Source organism: Pagrus pagrus (genome assembly GCF_965226575.1).
Source record: "Pagrus pagrus genome assembly, chromosome: 1".
In the NCBI taxonomy this organism is placed as follows: Eukaryota; Metazoa; Chordata; class Actinopteri; order Spariformes; family Sparidae; genus Pagrus; species Pagrus pagrus.
This window is the reverse complement of record NC_140185.1, coordinates 7,993,081-8,013,079: the sequence shown is the minus strand read 5'-3', so window position 1 is coordinate 8,013,079 and position 19,999 is coordinate 7,993,081. Positions and strand designations below refer to the sequence as shown.

The 19,999-nt window shown below is 39.9% G+C and overlaps 2 protein-coding genes across 4 annotated transcripts in view; one reads left to right on the top strand and one right to left on the bottom strand.

The window, feature by feature from the left end:
• Positions 1-4,613, bottom strand: part of itfg1 (integrin alpha FG-GAP repeat containing 1) — a 154,256-nt gene extending 149,643 nt beyond the window's left edge. Inside the window, exons 1-6 of the mRNA XM_084342494.1 lie at positions 4,199-4,613; positions 3,834-3,915; positions 3,515-3,648; positions 2,067-2,124; positions 1,695-1,772; positions 1,466-1,560 (exon numbers count right to left, since the gene is read on the bottom strand). Coding sequence (XP_084198620.1) covers positions 1,466-1,560; positions 1,695-1,772; positions 2,067-2,124; positions 3,515-3,648; positions 3,834-3,915; positions 4,199-4,376 — 625 coding nt within the window. The 5' untranslated portion in view covers positions 4,377-4,613. The remainder of the gene's footprint in view (positions 1-1,465; positions 1,561-1,694; positions 1,773-2,066; positions 2,125-3,514; positions 3,649-3,833; positions 3,916-4,198) is intronic.
• Positions 4,614-4,920: 307 nt separating this feature from the next.
• The window catches only part of phkb (phosphorylase kinase, beta), a 109,800-nt gene continuing 94,721 nt past the window's right edge, over positions 4,921-19,999 (top strand). For 2 of the 3 annotated variants that reach the window (XM_084354097.1, XM_084354098.1), the window contains exons 1-2: positions 4,921-5,004; positions 7,486-7,572. In XM_084354097.1, coding sequence (XP_084210223.1) covers positions 4,941-5,004; positions 7,486-7,572 — 151 coding nt within the window. In that variant the 5' untranslated portion in view covers positions 4,921-4,940. Of the gene's footprint in view, positions 5,005-6,169; positions 6,276-7,485; positions 7,573-19,999 lie in introns of all 3 variants that reach the window. The other variant, XM_084354099.1, reaches the window with a different exon arrangement.

Here is a 19,999-nt window from a genome sequence, read left to right as displayed (position 1 = left end):
GCATGTAGTTCCTCAGAGGGCCTCATGTAATTAAATGTGCAGAATTACTCCCCTTTTCAGAAGCCGCCTCCCAAGGTGCTCATTCTCTAAAGAATTCATCATTTCAGCGCTGGTGGCTCTTTGTTCGATATGAGTTTCTTGCATCTCAATCAAGAACTCAACTGTGTCTTGTTTGCTACATAGCATTCTTCTATACATTAATAGCACGTATTGATCCATGTAGGGAAACACTGAAAGCCCACAGTGGAGGTAAAAGCTACAGTATAAAAGCAGGCAGTGGTCATTTTGGTCACTGTTGTCATAAATCAATTGCACATGGAACAATGTGCAGTCAAGGCTGGAGGTAAAAGTTACACAGTGTCTGAGGGGAGGTGAGTATGTTTGGTTTTATGGCTCTGTGCACTTCATGTTCAGTGTTAGGGAAACACACAGAGAAGCAAAATGTAGTAGCCCAGACTATAATATGCAGAAGGCTTAGTGGCTTGAACAAGAACATTTATAGGGAAGATGCTTGCTCTCACATTGTCTTAAACCATGTCCTTCCATTAGGGGTGGGTTAAATATCAAAAATTAATATCACTGTATTTTTTTCACTTGTGGGATGCTGATGGTATAATATAAAGATATTACATTTTTCAGAGGAGTAGCCTGTCCTGTCTTCTTTATGGAAATAAAATTAAGTAAATGATATGTATCCTTATTAAACAGAGACGTTGGAAAGTATCATGCCCTCTCAACAAAGTCGACAGCTGATATTAAGTAGCAAGTTTTCATTTTTTAATTTGCAAAAATATATATATTGTATAGACACGCTTTCAGACCACAACTGAACTTTTGAAGAAAATTGACCACCCCTTGACCATTATAAGGTAGAACGGTCTTTAACAGTCACTTTACCATCCTGTCACCCTAATAAAGAAAACTCTTCGGCTCATGAGTGTAAAAAATTGTACATCTAAACAAAGGACTGGCAATGCTTAATTTATGCATCATGGCCAGAGATCAGACAGTGGTCAGCCTGAGGACAGGAATTAAACAGGAATTTTGATTTGTTTCTGAAGGGAGTTTGTCTACAACCTGTTGCAGAAATGGCATTTTAGCGCAACACTGACAAACAGAAGAACACAACAGAAAAACTACTTTGATCTTGAATCATGCCTTGATCTCCTGGTTTCACATGACTTTCAGTTTAAAACTCCAAATCACCTGCCTTCAACTGACTAATTTTATTTCCACACAAACCTATGGGTTTAACAGGTTACATGACCACTTAGCCTATGAAATCTACTGTTAAAAAGTGAGAGGTTTTGTGACAGTTCTCAAAATACACAGCTGAAAATGCATACCTTTGATGAGACTGATGTGTTCAGCTTCCCCAAGGAGTATGCTGTGTGCTCTAAAAAACCCCAACGCATTTGACATTTGTTTGCCATGGTTAGAAATTACTTAAACATCACTGACTCACCAGCGGTGAAGTCCTTGTTGAGGTCAATGAAAGCATTAGAGTGAGGGATGCGCATCTTGACATGTGAACCGAGAGCATTCTCACACTTTTGTTCCCTAAAGAGGACAAAACCCAGAAGGAAACAGCAGGAGTTAAACGCTCTGCATTTTAGAAAATAATTCAAGCTTTGCGAGCATCTGGAAATAAACACTGAAAATGAAGAAAGTGAGTTTGAGAATGATAACATTACCTGTTAGTGAGATAGCAGACTTCAGTGGATGGGGTGTTGGTGGTTCCAAAAATGTCTGGGATCATGTCCCCATTGAAGCTGTGGAAAGATTTTTTTCTCAGTGAAATTAAATCACATCACAATCACTTTATCATAACTTACACTGAAGTAACCTTTAATTAGATACATACAAACGAATACAAACTAATGTAACAGCCCTGCAATAAATGCTTTCTTATCATATCCAGTTTTTGTTGACACAGTGTAGGTCACTTCTGAGGCCATAGTGACTTAGTGGTGGTGTTGCATTGGACTAAACATGAACTTTAACAGTAATTTAGAATTTAAAACCAAAGTAGAGTTTATGTTAGCACCATTCAGTTTGATACTTACTCCATAACAAGAGGCTGATCTGCAAAGGTCTTGTTCAGTGTGAGCCACCCACTGGTATCTGCAGAAAAGGAAGAATTGAACATGCCCTGAGTAATGCTTGGTCTCACAAAAAAACAAACAAACAAAAAAAAAACACAGCACAGAGAAAATCCGTGGGCTGGTCTAATCAGGCTAAACAGATGTCCTAGTGTCAACAGCTATGAACAAAAGTTCAACTGAATATTCAGTTAGGCGCAACAATTTAATAAGGTTAAGGTTAAGGTTTTCTTTTCGGTTTCTGCCTCTCGTAGTGAAAAAACAGTCTTAAATGGAAAAGGTATGACTCTGATAACAGATTTCACATTTCTGCTAACAGAGATAATAACATAATTAATTTGCTATTTTCTTTGAGGCTGAAAATGTTACTAAGTGCTACCCAGAGAAACTTACAAATAAAAAACTTGTATCCACTATGGGCGCAGCACACAGTGACAACACTGTTAAGTTAATAACCACGGCTGCCTTATTTTAGGGAACAAACAATATATCTGCACAACACATTATAGCATTAATATATTTTAGTATGGCAAGTAGCTGAATGTCAAAGTTGTCTTGCCAATGCTCATCATTCTGGACTCATTGATAAAAGGCCTTTTTACAGCAGACATTTTGACTTGTCATAGTAGTAAAGGCAGGAGAAACAGATTGTACACAAATATTGACAATGGCTCTGTTCTCTTCAAGTGTCCCAATAAGCCGTGACAGCGAGACAACATGAGCAGTAATAGGACCCTGAAACTGAAACAACTAGATGATACTCAGCCACCATTAATCTACACCTGTGATTAATGTTGGCTCATATTTAACCATCGCACAGATTTTGAGAAGGCCACCATGCTTAGTACTTCATAGTTTTAATTAAGACCAGCAGGTAACAAAGATGTTAAACTTCGCAAATTTTACACACAAATGGCCGAAGGTGCTCTTACTGTACTGTGCACTTCTCCACCGTAAAAAGCCTCTGAATATTGTACTGTAGATGTGGTTTTATATTATCCTTCCCAATTAATCAGACTCAAATACCTTCTTACAATTAATAGCATTAATGATGCCTCCACTCCAGCATTTTCAGTAATGCAATGCAGCAATTAGTGATATCATAGGTTGCACCTGTGTTTGACAGAGTCAAATTGCGAGGGTCTACTCAACTTTGGTTTTATTGCACATTCACCTTGATCATTTTCACCCACTAGCCCCAATTTGAAAAACTGAATAAAAAAACATGTATCACAATGTGAAAAAACCTCCAACATATTACAGTAAACACCAGACTAAAAGAAAATATTGTCATTTATAATATGCTGGGGACCCAATCTAATAATGCGTGCCAAAAACTGTGAACTAAATCCCTTATCAGTGTTCTCTGTCCTCCGCCCACACTCAGCATCCATTCAGTGACAGAACTGTACCTAATGACTGGTTGTGGCCCCAAACGATGAAGACAGTTGTCAGCTGTTGGGAGTTGAGCTGAGCTGTAAGAAGGACATCCATTTGAGAGTCTCCATCATAGTCCCCAGGAACCACACTGGTGATGACGGTGTTGCTGAACGGATTAAAATGAGAACCAATGACTTAGTGTTTTTTACATGCAGCTTATCCTTCCTAAAGAGTAAACATAACCACTCTGAAAAGTGAGTTTGAGCCACCGCCTCAGTCAACAAAAGGAAACCAGGACATGACATGTAAGATAAAATGTCAGAATGAGATAGCACTGAAAGTCACACCTACCTTGGCAAATGACTGGTGATGTTAACTTTGGGCTTGAAGTAAGGTGTTTTCGAGTCCGCCAAAAATATCACTACTTCAGAGTCTGAAACGGTAAGAGGTCAACATAGCATTGTTTTACATTACAGCTCATTTAATAACCAGTCAAGCAGAGGACTTTTACACGGAACCATATGTTTACACAGCGAAAGCCTTTTCTTATGGCATTATAGCGGCGAATTTTCGTCCAGGTACAATTTTATCTTTTATTATCCCGCGAACAATATATTAAAACTTAAAGCTAAATATCTTACAGACGCCATGTATCATTTGTGCAAGTTCTTAATAAGCTAACAAGACAGAGTAACGGCACTGAAGAGTTAGCATACTCTCTCTGATGATGAAGATGTCTGTCTGTTTATCCGCGTAAAAATCTCCAAACGCTGCCACCGTCCCATAATTTTCGGCACCGAAAAGGTCTGCCGTGACATCCTGGAGAGCAAATGTGGTATTCTGACACACGAGAAGTAAGAAAAATGCCAATATCTTGAATTTGGATATCCACATCCTTGCTGGGATGCTAGTGCAGCTCCTCACAACAACACCAACTGCAATACGGCACAGAGCTGTACGGCAGGCGATATTATCACAGCTTCTTTTGATTAAATTATACAGTACATTGACCTTCCATTTTACATTTAGACGGCTGCTCAGTTATTTTCACTATATTAGAAAAATGTAGAGGCAATGAGCTGAAATAAGATTACACAATGCGATTACTAGAGCTTCCTCGTTTACGTCAGTGTCGTGCTTCCGGGTGGTTTGACAGTTGACAGCTGAATCAAGTTAAAGATAATAAGCTAGGGCTAAATCGGAGGTGAAGAAATGTTACCTTCAAAATAAACGCATGCGATTTGTCAAGCCGGAAAATAACAAATATGAGACCCTAATACGCTATAATATGAAGTAAAACTTTGTTTGAATTGTAATAAATTGTCTATTAAAAGACCACCTCGAATTTTTACATCTGATGTTTTCAACAATTTTTTGGGAGCTTCACTCCCCTATTTTATTTTGAAGTATGACACCGGAAATCCTCTCACTTTCTAGCGTGTTTGACACTTTGTAAACATGGCGAGCCTGGCAGATGTCGGCTGGAAACTCCTGGAATTCAAATCCCGATCAAAAAGATCAGGTCTGACATATTACTTTGCATGACATCGAACAGTGTGACACGCCCGATTGTTTCTGTTGTGCCGGTGCTTGTGTGAGACTGTCTGTTTGTGAAGACTCTGAACACGGGCTGAAATATGCCCATTTAGTTTGTCCACTGCAGTGCAGTCAGTACAAGCATGAAAGGTCAGAGGTGTAAATGTGCAGTACAGAGGAGCTATTTTGAGAGCTTCTCATCAGGTCTTCTTTCACTGTTACATCTCAACCTTTAGTTCAATGTACTGTGTGCTGCATGAAGTGTGGCTTGTTGAGGGCCTGTGGAGGCTGGCAGACTGGGCTTTTTTTGCACTGGGAGACAGCCTGGCACTCAAGTTAAAGTGCCCCATGATAAAACTTTAAAGATTGTTGTACAATGTGAAAAAATACCACAAGTTATAGTGGTCTATCCTAACACTCACTTTGGGGTACCACAGACGCATTATAAATCCATATAAGAGTGATTACAATGATTATAAACATAGTCAACTAGTCTGCATGTCCTGTTTAGAAGCTTTTCCAAGCGAGTTTTCTGTAAAGATGGATAAATGTGATGGCAGTCATGGTTTCAATTGAGTTCCACTTCATATTTTGAAATACAGCAGGCTCTAGCAATAATATTTAGTTGTAAAAGATAGATTTCAATATAATAAATCACCCAGTAGTGTCCTTGTAACTGCTGTTGTTTGAAAAATCTGTAAAGGCAGAGAGAATGGAAGGAAAGCATATTCTGATGTCAGCACCGATATTCTGACCTTTCCATTAATTAAACATAACGTAATAGGACGCATCTGTTCTCCCTAATTTCATTTAATTCCATTTAATTTCATTAGCCTATTGAGACCATAGTATTTTAAAGTGAATGTTATGGAGCATAAAACGCAATAGTTAATCAAGTACTGTCTCCTAATTTAGTTATGTAGTTAATCAAAGTCTTTCTCATAATTACATTACCATCATATAGTAATTCATCATGACTCTGTATCTCTCAGTGGTTTAAATAACTTGAATTCCTAAGCAAATACAGCGCATTGTAATTCCTTGCATGTTGTTCATGATCATCATCACCCAAACTGTAAGTCATTGTTGATTCATGCATGTCTAAAAATTCTAACTCTGTGCTACTAACCCCTTCCTGTGAATTGCTGTAGATTTGTGATTTAGCTGAGAGAGACGATTGACCCTAATTGCACCTTTTGACAATGGCCGCTTCAGTAGCTGCGTCTGCCCGGCCCCATCGGAAAGTTCACAGACTCGGTAAGTAGTGGCAGCAGATGTGAGGCAAACAATGCAGTCAGCCACACACAGAAGGCCAGAGAGGACACGGGTAAAGATCACAAGAAATCCTTTTTGTTATCTGGGTACGAGAAGCCTATTGTAGTCACAGGAAAGGTTTGCCCTCATATATTGTGAGCTGAAAATCCCAAAATGGCTTGTTTATCTAATTTTCTCATGTATTATATTATATTACTTCATATTGTTTACTGTGTTTTCTGATTGTAACGATTATTTATTATTACTTAAGACACTTGAGCTCTCTTGCTGTTGGCCCTATGTTGGTTTAGCTGTATGAATAATCTTTCTCCACAGTGAGCAAGAAAGACTGACCCAAGAATGACCCAAGATAAATGTGCACTATCATATGGTCATACAGTGTACTGCAAGTGTTAGAGAACTGCATCACTCATGACAGTTAGTCATGAGATTATGTAAAACCAGCCAAACAACGACTGCTCACAGTTGTCTGATCTCATGTCAGAAATTAAAATTGGAATATTGGACTTCCTCTATGCTCTTTTAAAGTGTTATCTTTAAAAAGAGATGAATTGGCTTTGTCCCTTGCAACTTCTAAGCTGATGGAAATTATGCTAATTTTAGCCAGAATGTGAATTTTTCAGTACCTGTGGTATTGACCCAAGGTCGAACCTATTAAAATGCAAATCTCAGCAAAGTGAAAAGTGTCTGAAAATAGAGAAAGTCTAACAGATAGGGGGTTCCCTCAAACTCCGGCTCTCTCTCAGCTCAGAGGAAAATGTTCAGAAATGGTGGCGAGACACAGTACCATTTGAATTTTTTGCTTTGGGCCTGAATAATGTTTTGTGCACTGAGCTCTTTGTTTTGCTGTGTGTTGCAGTGGAAAACAGAACTTACTCGTATGTGTTTATTTTCTTTTTTAATTTTCTCTACTTCTTATCATTTTAAATGAATTAGATCTTTTTTGTTATCTACATGCTGCAATATATGAATTAAGCCTTTTGTCTCAAGATTGAAAGATGAATTGTGAGGTGAAAACCATGGCTTTTTATTGATTTTAACTCGAGGAGGCAGGATTGCGATCCATTCTTGGAGGTTATTTTAAGGATTCATGAGACAACTAAGGGATCAAATTTGAGAAATATATCCTGTAAATGAATATAAAACATTAACACTTCTAATGCTTGAGTGTAACAGATGTGTCCTTCCTCAGGTTCAATCTATGAACCTCTCAAGCTGTCCAGTCTCCAGCGTGAGGATGAGCCCTTATGGGAGAAGCTGGACCGCTACTACCAAGCTGGTAAGAACACATTACATTACTATCGACCAGTTATCAATAGTGTCAGGCAGGGTCACCTAAAAGTTAGAGTTGTAGTTAAAAAACATATATACATATGTACATTATACTATATGCATAATGCAAAGCTATCAAACAAAACAAAATGGCACTGTTCTGAACAGCCAACTCTACAGCTTTAAAGCAGCACAGAATGTTTGATTGAACACGATCACGTTGGAAAGAAAAACTGTTCGCCAATATCCCCAATTGCAGCCTTGGGTAAAGTGATTACATCTTGCAGATGTGCAGCATTCTTTGGGGAGAAATTGTTCTCGGCTGACAAGATAAAAGCGAGGCAGGAGGGTGTTCCAAATGGGTTTACCCAGCATGCACTGACCTGAATTTAATACCACACAAAAGGTGCCCTGGCCTGGCCTGGCTTGGCACTAGACTGAACTCAGCTGGTAGTGTTAGTGTGTTGGAGGCCAATGAGGGATCACGTGGGAGATGCTGCACTAGTGAATCTTACGGGTTGGTCAGGGGTCCTCTGGAGGGAGGAGACAGCATGAACATTTGTCTACGTACTGCAATGCAGTATACTTTTAATCTTACTTGAGTAGATTTTTATTTTTTATTTTTTAAATCAGTTAGGTTAGTGTAATCTCATATTTACCACTAGATGAGACTAAGGACTACAGACAGACACAAACTTGGTGGTGTATTTAAGAAGAGCCACTGCCACCCAGTCCAGGTGATGGCTCTGGCATGTGCAATCAATAAAGAAGTCTCCAGCCTCACTACAGCAGAGATAAATACACATTAGTACTGATTAGTAAATTACCTGCAGCTGCGACTGCAGCGCTGTGCCAGCCAGTGTTACCTCCCAGTACACACAACTAAACATATACCCTGCGTTCCAGTACTCACACTACCATTCTATTTAATACACCAGAAAAAAGATGTAATATGTCCCAGTATGAAATATGTGAAATGCAGTATGCCAAAAATACCAGGATGTCCTACTACATCCGGTCACATTTTGCAGTATTGCAGGCCAGCATGCTTTTCTGGCTATTCTGACCCACAGTCCTCTGCGCACGGAAGTTATGTCACATACATCACGGTGTGTCATGCAAATATAAACAAAGCAGAGAGAGCACAAACATTTGACAGCTCACTGATAGAATGACAGACACTGCAATGACAGATGAAACCACATTTAAGTGTAAGGACTACACTCTCTGTACTAAAATGTTGTGCTAAGGCTGCAATTTGAGCAAGAGGGTCAAAGTAGTATGTCCCAATTGTATGATTACTGCATGCAACAGTATGTACTTTGGAAGGGCAGCTGCAGTACGTACTAAAAGTAAAAAGAAACAGTATGCCATTCGGAAAGCATCGCGATTTTAGACTCCACAGCAGACATGAAACAAGTTGTGTCTGAGAGCACCCGCTCATTAACTATGCCCTACTCACCACATAATGAGTTTTACATAGTGGACTATATAGTGAGCTCGTCTGGCAAATGAAAAAATAATTTTCTGCACTGGTCGGGTAATTTCTCTCCCCTTCAGCGCAATGCATGATGGTATATAATGTGTTGTTAGTGACCATTGGTTACTACTTTGAGTCAACTATGTAGGGTATAATAAATCTCACTATACATTCGGACAGCACTTTGACATGGCACACCCACGTTAACAATCGCTCCATTCTATTAAGTGTCCCGGTAAGCCATGACAGTGAGCGAGCATGCACAATATCAGGGCCCTTGAACCAGCCCATCTAAATGGATTGCAGCCATCATTAATGTCATTGATCCCACCTGTGCCTTAACTGCTTTGAAAAGTCGAAATGTCTGCCTTGAAAAGGGTCCTCGCAGTGAAGATTACATTCAAAAAAATGGATTTGTTATGAAATCTCCCAGTGTGCCTGCGTCATTAACTGGCAGAAGGTTAAACACCAGATTTAAAATGTTAGCAAATTGCTGTCGAATTTGATCATGCATCATGCACATTTCTTGTGGCAGAGGTTTTAACTTGTCATTTCATAAAAATCACAGGTGTAGCTAATAGCATTAATGATGGTTACGTTCCACTTAGGTGTGCCAGTGAGTCAGCATACTCAGTAGTGAGGCTTTGGCACTGAGACACCTAAACTGAATACAGCCGTTATTACTCGCATTAGTTCCGCGGTGTGTTTGATTAATCACAATGTCTGCTGTGAGAATGATCTGTGTCCGAGCCAGATGAAGCAGTTTAGTGAGCAGGAGATGTCGCTGGACGAAAAAGAGGAAGTGGTTTAATAATCAGTGACATGTCGACTCAATAACACACTCAGTCATAGCTTGATATTATTTATTGGGAAGTAATATGTAAGATAAGTGCATATTTTGTGTTTGTTTTGCCTGATGATGACAAACTATGTTCACCCTTCTTTTTCCCCCGGTAAAATCAATACAAGTAGAGTTAAAGAGCCACACAGGGGATAGGCCAAACACATCACTCCTTCTAAGCGGATAGAGTTGAGTTTAGTGTGCAGACGGCAGGATCATGTGTTGCCTCCGGCTGTGTGTGGCTGTTAGATTCTGGTAATACAGCTCAGGATGCTCTCCCCAAGGATCAGTGGTGATTTTGCCACTGTGGACATAAGCTTGGCTTTTCTCAGCTGCTCTTGTTGAAGGAACTAAAACGCACGACACCGTACGGCAGAGAAATCCTGACATGCTCTGAGGAGGAATTTCTGAGCTCTAAGTGCATTAAAATGTTTTTTCTCCCACTGTTCCTTCTCCAGACAAGCAGCGTATGATCATGGATTTTTGATAGGCTATGTCCAGATTTGCACACGTTCTGCTGTTGGTCATTGTGTAGTTGCAGAGATCTTAAAAAAACGTAACCTAATTTATAATTAACGATGTGCAGTACTGTATATAAGACAGACAACACATGTCGTGCCTGCTTGGACCATGCCAGTGCTTCTCTACATGTGACAGATCACGGAAAGTACAAAATCGTGCAATGACCTTGAACTAGGAGCTTTTTAAAGGTGACCTTAATTGGTATTTTCCAGCTTGAATTTGGCAGAAGTACAGCAAAAACTGCCCTCAAATTGGGCTACAGCATTTCATAGCGGACGCGTCCCACCTCTCCTAAAAGTACGAAGCACCTCCACTGACGTCAGAGGAAACTTGGTGGCAATCATGCAGCAGATCCTCATGCTGGAGAAAAAATAAATCCTTTTTCAAGCTAAATCAAGTGGCTCAGTCAGTCACAGTCAGGTGGGGATGACGAGGAAAAAAAACCTTTGCTGCACTGCTGGTCACACATCAGGCTGAAGTGTGATAATGAGCAGCCGGACACGTGTTTTACCCAACACAGTCTGAAGTTTAAGGTTAGATATTGAGCAGCTCGACTCGTCAATACTGTAGCTTTGTGGTGTCTGCATCGATGGCTGTGGAGGACAGAGCTCATTTAAAGAGGAGCTCTGGCAGATGGTGTATGTGAAGGTGCTGGATCATAGGTACACACCTGTAATCTAGAGTTTCTTCAGTCTAAAAATAAGACATTTCTCTCTCAGTGTTAAGGTGCATAACTGCCACCTGCTATGACAAAGCGATGATGTAAAGTAATGGAAATGATTTAAGACATTTTTTTTATTTTTAAATGTCACGGTCATCATCAATATTGTTTATTACAACACCCCTGATACAATCCAGTATAATCAAAGTTGTTATGATCAAACTTGGTGAACCCAAATGCAGAACCCAATGCAGGATTGTGGTGAATAAAAGTAGATTTGTTGAACAATATTGAAAATGCAGACAGTGGAGAGGGGGGAGTCCAGCTGTGACTGCATTGGGGACAGGTGAGGCAGTGGGAGGCTTGAGAGGTACACCAGCAGGGGATGGTGGTAATGAGACCGGAGTTGCAGACAGGCAGGTTGTGATCTTGGGATGCAGGACAAACACAATTAAAGCAAAGCAAAAGCATGAGATATCATTTGAATGCACAATTCAGAGGTGTCTGAGATGTTCACTGGCACGACAAATTGAGGGGGTGGAGGACCGGAGCTTCAAAACTGTATGGCTGATGAGGTGATTGTTTGCAGGTCTGCAGGTAGTCCCTGTCAGTATTGAGAGCAAAAATCACCATGCCTCCTGAACAGACACTGACAACTCACAGAGAGATGACAAAACAGGAGGCATAGGAAATACAAAGGACACAAGCAAAGCATGAGTGCCATGGCTGTAGCATGACAAAAGTGAAACCACTGATCCATATAATCATTTTTAAAGGTGCAATATGTATGAAGATTAGTTAACAGCATTCACAAACTAGCTAGACTTATCAACAGAATATGAAGAAAATCTTGTATTGTAATACCACTTTGTGCCTTGGGGGGTGGGGGGTCTTGTCAGTATGTGGCTGGCTTCTTATAAGGGAAATTAAAATACTATATGTACATGTTTAACTCTGCAAGTGAAGTTGTGATTATAGGCTCCTCCTGACCCTGGACCGTGTGTTTTTTTATTTTAAAACTTGAATAAAAGTAGAGATATTGTGTTGAAATAATGCTCTGGTAAAAGTGAAAGTCACCCATATGAATAGTACTTGAGTAAAAGTCCTAAAGCATCTTATATTAAATGTACATGTAAATGTATCTGAAGTGGTTTTCTGGCAGTACATTTCTTAAGTTTTAAGGTACAGGTAAAAGTAAATTATACATTTATTAACATTTGTGTATATACTGTTTACTGTGGCTCTAATGTAGCATGTAATCTGTAAAGTAACTAAAGGTACCAAATAAATATATTGAAGTAAAAGTACAATATTTACCTCCAAAGTGTAGTGTAGTTCAAATAGAAATACTCAAGTAAAGTGCCTCAAAACTGTACCTGTGTACAATAATAGAGTACATGTACTCAGTTACATTCCATCACTGCATAATTGTATATGCCGCCGTATGTGAGACAACAGTGCTAAATCATTTGTGGGACTTAAGTCAAGAACTGCATCTGTTCTTTCAATAAAGGTTCTTAAGGAAAAGGTGAGTCCTTCTGATCTGGATGTGTTCTTTGTAATAGCAAACTCCCGGGTTTGATAGCAGCCGGGGATCTTTATTATGTCCTCCTCTGTGTTTTGTCCCCATGTTTTCAGTTGGAAAAGAGGGATTGCTGTCAATTACAGCCTGCCCAGTTCACTCAGAAATAACCTCATTTAATTTCTTTAGATCGTCTCTTTTCACTTATCTTAAATCAACCTACTATTGATGATACTAATTATAATTGGGAGTGCTTTAAATAATGTCTATAAATCACTTACATATATATATAATCCTAAATCCTAATCATAGGAGAGGTTATACCGTAATGTTTCAAAATATGATGTATTAATAAACTGCATTGTGTGTGTGTGTGTGTGTGTGTGTGTGTCCCCTCTTTCAGTTTGTGTGTGCGTTTTGTGCCGCCCGTGTTTGGTTGCCGGGTATTCATTAGGCTGCATGTGTATGCGTGTTTATGAAATAACAGAAGACAATAAACAGGGCTCAGCGTGCAACAGGTGTAGCTCTCAGTTGGAACTGATTCACCGCTATCAGCGGCTGCAGCGTAGCCTCCAGCATCAGCGGTGTTGAAACCCCACAGATTTACGGAGAAAAGCCTCAGCCAGATTGCAGCGTGTTGAAAACGCAGCGTTGAACATTGGGCTTGTTTAATTGTTGTGTTGGGGTGGCGGCGGAAAGCGCTCGTCCAATTCTGGCGGGGAACAAAGCCAACATTGTTATCGCTGGCACCCAGACCTGCCTGCCAATATACCTGCTTTATTTCAGTCCCAGGGAAGGAAAAGGGATGGAGAAGGGTGAGGTTGGGGTGACAATGACAAATCAAACCAGTAACATTTTCCCTTCCTTCTCTTTCTTTGCTGTTTTGTTGCAAAGCCTCCCCCAGCGGCCTTAAGCTGACGATGCCGTTGTGATAGGGGACTTGTTTTCTGTTGTCAAGGAAAGAATACCAGAGGTACCATTCTCTCATAGTTCATCACTCCATCATCTCTCTCTTACTTTTCTTTCCCTCCCTCAACTTTCATTCCCTCACCTCTCTGTGGTTCCATATTTATGTGGCAGTGTGGCCACACTCCATTGACTCAGCTTCCTGATAATACTGGAGGCAGAAGGCACTATCGCTCTGCCGTCTGGCTCACACCGATTAAGGAATGGAGAAAACACATTCTCTCTCTTTTTTTTAATAGCCATTATGAGCTTGTTGCAAAAACATAAGGTTATCTGGGCTGTTTTTTCCTCACTTTGTTTTTCATATTTATCTCTCTTTTCTTTCCTTCTGTTTCTTGTGATTGTTTGATTTTTTTTCAACTTGCCTTGTCTTATATTTTGCACTGTGAGTCGGTTCGTACCAGTTCGAACCAGTCGGTTATGTTTCAGTGACTAAGTTTACCCAAAACTGACCACTGCCATCAGGATTTACAATACCTGAGACACAGTTCATTAATAAGAGAATAAAGCAAAAGAATAAATCTTGCTTTACTCGTTTTATTAAAAAAAAACGTTTAATCAGACTCTGAATGTCAAATGTTTTTCTTGACATGTGGATTTAAATAGTAATGGATTTTGTGTAAAAAAACATACTGTAATGAAAACACTGTTAGCATCGTAAACAGAAGAAGTTATGGCACGGTGGTAAGTTCATTTCAAGTTTTTAGATGGCACATTTTCTTCAATACAGAAATCTTAACTGAGGATTTTGGTAGTTTTAACATACAGCGGGCAACACGCACCACCAGACTCCATCCTCGTTCAGTGAAGCACAGTCCTGACGCAGAGTGACTTTGTTTCCTGTGATCAAACTGTCAGACCTGTTTCCCAACAAGGCAGAATTTTTTGGGTAACTAATTTAGCTTTACTCATTTTTACATTTAACATAACGTACACATATTCGAACACCCATATCAAGACTAGAGACCATCTTGTGATGTGATCACACCAGTTGCGATGCTGGATGTTGACATTATGACCCATGACTACTCAGTAGTCAATACAACATTATAACATAAGTACTTGGTACTCATGGGTTGAACCACAAGCATCTTTGAACTCAAATCAAACCAAATCAATTTTATGTATACGGTCCAAAATCACAATCACATCGCCTCAGTGGGCTTTACAATCTGTACAGTGAACAACATCCTCTGTCCTTAGACCCTCAATTAAAGTGAGGAAAAACTTTCCATATTGAGGGAAAGAAAACCTTTTCAGCCTTCATGTTGATCTCAACTACACCTGTAAAGTTTCATGACTGCATCAAAAAAAGACTGTGGGCCAGGGGCGTTAAGTGTGGGGAGCCACCTCTCTATTTTTTCAGACCATGGGCATCTTTTTCGAACTCGGCCTTCATTTCGGTCTTAACTGCTCACCTGTAAAGTGAGTGACTGCATCTTGCACAGTTGACTGACTGACTGGCTGACTGGCTGACTGACTGACTGACAGACAAGGACAAACAGTCTTGGACCAAGTAAATGTCCCAGCAGGACAATGCACCCGTGTCACACCACAAAAACAGCTCAGGAATAACCTGACGAACGTGACAAAAAGCTCAAGGTGTCGACCTGGCCTCCAAATTCCCCAGATCCCACTCCAATTGAGCATCTGTGGGACTTGCCTTGACAAGCCCGATCCATGGAGGCCCCACCCTCCAACCCACAGGACCCAAAGGATCCACTACAGACTTCCTGGTGCCAGACACTACAGGACAGCCCCCCAGAGTCTTAGGACTATGCCTCAAGGGGTCAGAACTGTTTTGGCTGCACAAAGGGAACCTGCATAATACAGTATACTCAGCAACTGGTGTTCATGTTGTGGCTAATCGGTGTACATACATACATACAGACATACATACATACAGGTGTACATATAAACATACATACACAGAGACATAAATACATCGTACATACAAACATGCATTTGCATTATTTTTTTTTATCACTGGGGAGGTCCAATGTTAAACATCTTGTGGACCCCTCGACTTAAACTGTGCAAACAGCTCAGTTATCTAATGTGCAAACAACACCTTTATTAACACATTTGTCTTATTTCTGTCATCTAAACACAAATAGAACTGTGGAATTATAATTTGTGGTTTCAGGGGGGAGTTATATTCTCTAACTGTTTGTTGTTTATAAGCTAGGCTGAACATTATCTTGACTTTCTACTTGGGGTTGATTGAGATGATGAATTCTCATCTCACCCTCTGAAAGAAAGCAAATCAGCATGTTTACCTAAACGATTAGCGATTCTTTCAGAAAAGTATGTCTTTGTAAGTAGTTTCTACTCTCACACATTTGTGGTTTGAAAGAAGTGGGTTTTTGTGAGCATTGCAGTAGTTTGATCATTTAACAGTAACTCATGTCACAGAGTTATATCGCAGGAAACACGTATGTGCAACAATATGACGGCCTCAGCGGGAGTAGACAGAGAAGTTATTGTTGAGACTGGCATGAACGGAGAATATGACTGATTATGTTTTTCCATTTTTCCCTGTAGCATCTGCTGTGCGACTCTGCGGATGTTATCTTACTCTTCCCAACGTTCCTCTCTCTTATCTTTTTTTTCTCTTTTCAATCTATCTCTGTTTTTTTTTTTCATTCTCATCATCTTCTCTCATTTTCCCCACCCTATCTCTGCAGTGAAATGGCCCATTGTAAAAGAGCAGACTGTGTGCGTCTGAGACATTAGCTGCTGATTTAGTGGGACATTAGCTTGATGGATGGCTAGGCAGAAAACTCCTAACAACAGTTGATTTGCATCCGGAGAAACTTGCAGTCTGAGCGGGAACAACGTTCAGCACTCTCATCCTTTATGTTCTGCGTCTAATGATGACTGTCACGGCACTGTTTTGCAGAAGATGAAACCATGAGTCCTTTACAGTTCCAGTATTTTTGTGAAATACTTTGGGCATTAATACATATTAAAAAAGATAGATTTTTTTTTAAACTGTGAGCTTAGTAGAATTAAGATTGAAAGTGACAAATGACTTTATTAAACTGACTTAGGTTACAGAAGATTAAACAAAAAGGTATCCCTTTCTTTTTACAGTGGCTCCAATATAACTGCTGAAAGTTTAGTTGAATTTGACAAAGTATTAGACTGAGTGCTTTAAACCTGCATTCTTTCAAATGGCCAAGGAGGGCGACCTCACTGGTTTTTCGAAAAGAAGTCTTATTGTATGTAAGCTTATGAAAAAATACCCTTCTTTTCACTTGATTTGTTACCTCAGCAAACAGTTTCTTAATGAGTTTACGGTCTTAGTCTTCTTTAAAACAGCATGATGTTCATTTATTCAACTATAACCCCATTTAGAGGAAAATAGACAATAAAGCAGGCTGTGCTTATGGGCGTAGCTACCTTGTGATTGACAGGTTGCACAGGGTGGGTGGCATCACAGTGACTCTGTCCACTATTTACTTCATGATACAATCTAGCCTTTAAACATACAAATAATCTTATCATCACTTTATTTCTTTAGTTCTTTAAGGCCTGTCACATGTCCACTGTTGGGAAATATTTGCCAAGTGGTCAAACCTTCAGGTCTCAGGTCTCATTCCCAGGACGTCAAATACAGATTTGTTGGGTTGGCAGCCACCGCCACAGACTCCTATGAGTCATAAGTGATGATCGAGTGGGATTGAGAGTCAATGTATTGTGGGTTTTTTTTCGGAAAAACCTACATAGTAGACCTTTAAACTTGAGGCAATTATTAAAATATTTTTTCTAGGAATACATCTCCAGAGATGAACATGCAGAAATTTTAAATGTTACATAATATTTATAATTGTTGACCGAAAAGTTACAGATCTGTATTTTGAGCACACACAACAGTGAAGCCTTTAATGAACACAACATACAATCTGAAAAAAAGAAGGTCCGACACACTGTGATGACAGAGTTTGGTTTCTAGAACACATACTTTATTTATTGACCGCAGTTTCTTTATGTATTTGTGGTTAACAAGACAGACAGCACATTGAGTCTAACCAGTGTGTGATGCAGTTGTTTCTGGTGAGCGTGATGACCAATATCTTCCAGCCTTTCTCCCACTAAGGCAGCAGCACTCGAAATTAGTCTATACCCAAAGGCACTGTCCTATTAATGGCTAACAATTCAGATGGATTGGGAGGGGAATACTGTATGTGTGTGTGTGTGTGTGTGTGTGCATGTCTAAGCATATGCGTTTACACTTAATTTACTCCATGTTGAAACCAAGTGTCCTTACAATGGCGCAAAAATGAATAAATCAGTCAGGATATTTGTCATGGGCCACTATTTAGCTCACGGTTCATCTTTACCAGAACAGTTACGTTAGTAAGTCCAGGGGCCGGCTGAGCGTCCTGAGACTAGTATTAATACAATCCTTTGCTTTCATGCATGCATGCACGTGAGTGGGCACTTAATCAGTGTGATACATTCAGGTGGATCACCTGAGGGGTTCATTAATATCCAGCCTTATTGACCCCATGAACCTCCTCTCGCTACCAATTTGACTGTTGCCTTCAATTGACCAAAACACACACACACACAGACTGACATCCCCGCCCCTGTCTCTCTCCCAGTGCCCATTACTCACTCTCCTTACTCATAGGTACACATACACCCACTTTTTTTTTTCTCTTGCACACACACACACACACATCCCTATCTCTCCGTCCCTCATTCCTGTCTCCTTCCATCTCCCTTTCTATTACTCTCTTCTTCTCTGTCGCTCTTTCGCTCTGTAACAAACGACAGTGCAGAATGGATGTCCCCTTCATTTGCACCGGCATAATGTTCTGATGAAAAATGAAGTGATCCCTCCAGACAGATTAGTCATCAGTGAGGGGACCTCTGCAGGAGAGGAGGATGTATGTGTGTGTGTGTGAAGCAGATAAATTACTCTCCCGGAGGCCTTATGTTTGAGTATGTAATATTTCAGCATATATTATTGGAGGGCTACGATCTGCTCGTATTAAGAGCTTTCATCCGTTGTTCTGTCCTCGGTAACTAACGCTGAGCATGAACTTTGGTGATCTTGAACCATTTTAGTTTACCTTTGCTCGTCCATGTAGTGCAGTCAGACGTTCACCTACCCCGGCTGAAAAATGGCTCCCAGATTTCAAAAGAAACGTCCTTCGCAGTCGTTCTGGTGACACCAAAATAATTACCTTACAGTAGCTGACGCTGGCACTGTGCACTAAGGAATTAAACTTTTTCTGCTGTTGTGATGTCAGGACTTAAGAGGTCAAGACAACAGGGATAGGGGTCTGAGTTACATACTGTATTTACACATACTGTTTATATACCGTTTAACCTAGGCAGAATATATTTGTTGACCTGAACATCACCATATTTTACAATCAGATGTTGGACATTTCATCCTGTTAGTCGACAGCCATGCTAGCAGCTCTGTGAGGCTGTACTGAGCTTTTAGCTAAATGCTAGCATGTGTCATTAGTTTTGCAGGAATACTCCAAAGTAGTGAAGAAATCAAAATTTTGACCGATGAAAAGTCAGGGGAAGTTATTAAATTTCATCTGAGTGGGACATAAATGTCGACCAATTTTCTCTGCAGCCTCACAGAAATGTGAAACCTGGTGTTTGTGATAGGGGAAGGGGATAAGAGAAATCTTCCTCGGCCTGATTTCGACTGGAGAACGCAGATGTCTTGGCCATGTATACCATAACTGGGTTCTAATCGGCTTTTTACAAGTACTTATGTGCATGACAAAGACTTCAGAAAGGGCCAGCGAGAGACAGTAATTACACAGAAAGATTGGTTGGTCTCTTATCTGAGATAACTTATTTAACATCTTGGCTAAAACGAACACAAAGTTGCCTCTACAAGTCTCTGATCTGACGGTCGGTTAAATTCAGACACGTTCACGCTGTGAGGAAAAGTAATGCTGTTTGTTCTCTCGTTGCACCACAAGCTTCCTCCAACAGACGCACGCCAAAAAAAAAAAGAAAAAAAGAAAAGAAGTCAAACAAGCTTCCAAAATTAAGATACACTCAACAAAGTACAAGCTTAATGTTAAGTGTCACACAACTGCAACAATGCAAAATGTTTCTATCATGCCGATTCAACATGTATAAATGTAATAATTAGATGTGTGATTTATTACAAGAGACAGAATAACCAATTTGAAATACATTACTTTTATGTATGTGAGTGATAAAAAAAAATTCACATTGACTCAGCATGATAGAAAAACTTCGCATTTAATCTACATTGAACATATGCCGTTAAAGTCACTGTTGTAGGGAAATCATTTTTTTGAATGTAAAGGAAGAAATGGAATTACCAACACACTGTATTTATACGTGGATTTACATTAACTTGCTTACTTAAGTGCATATAAGTGTATTATTGACCATGCTTCGTCCTCTGGGGACCATAAACATCTGTGCA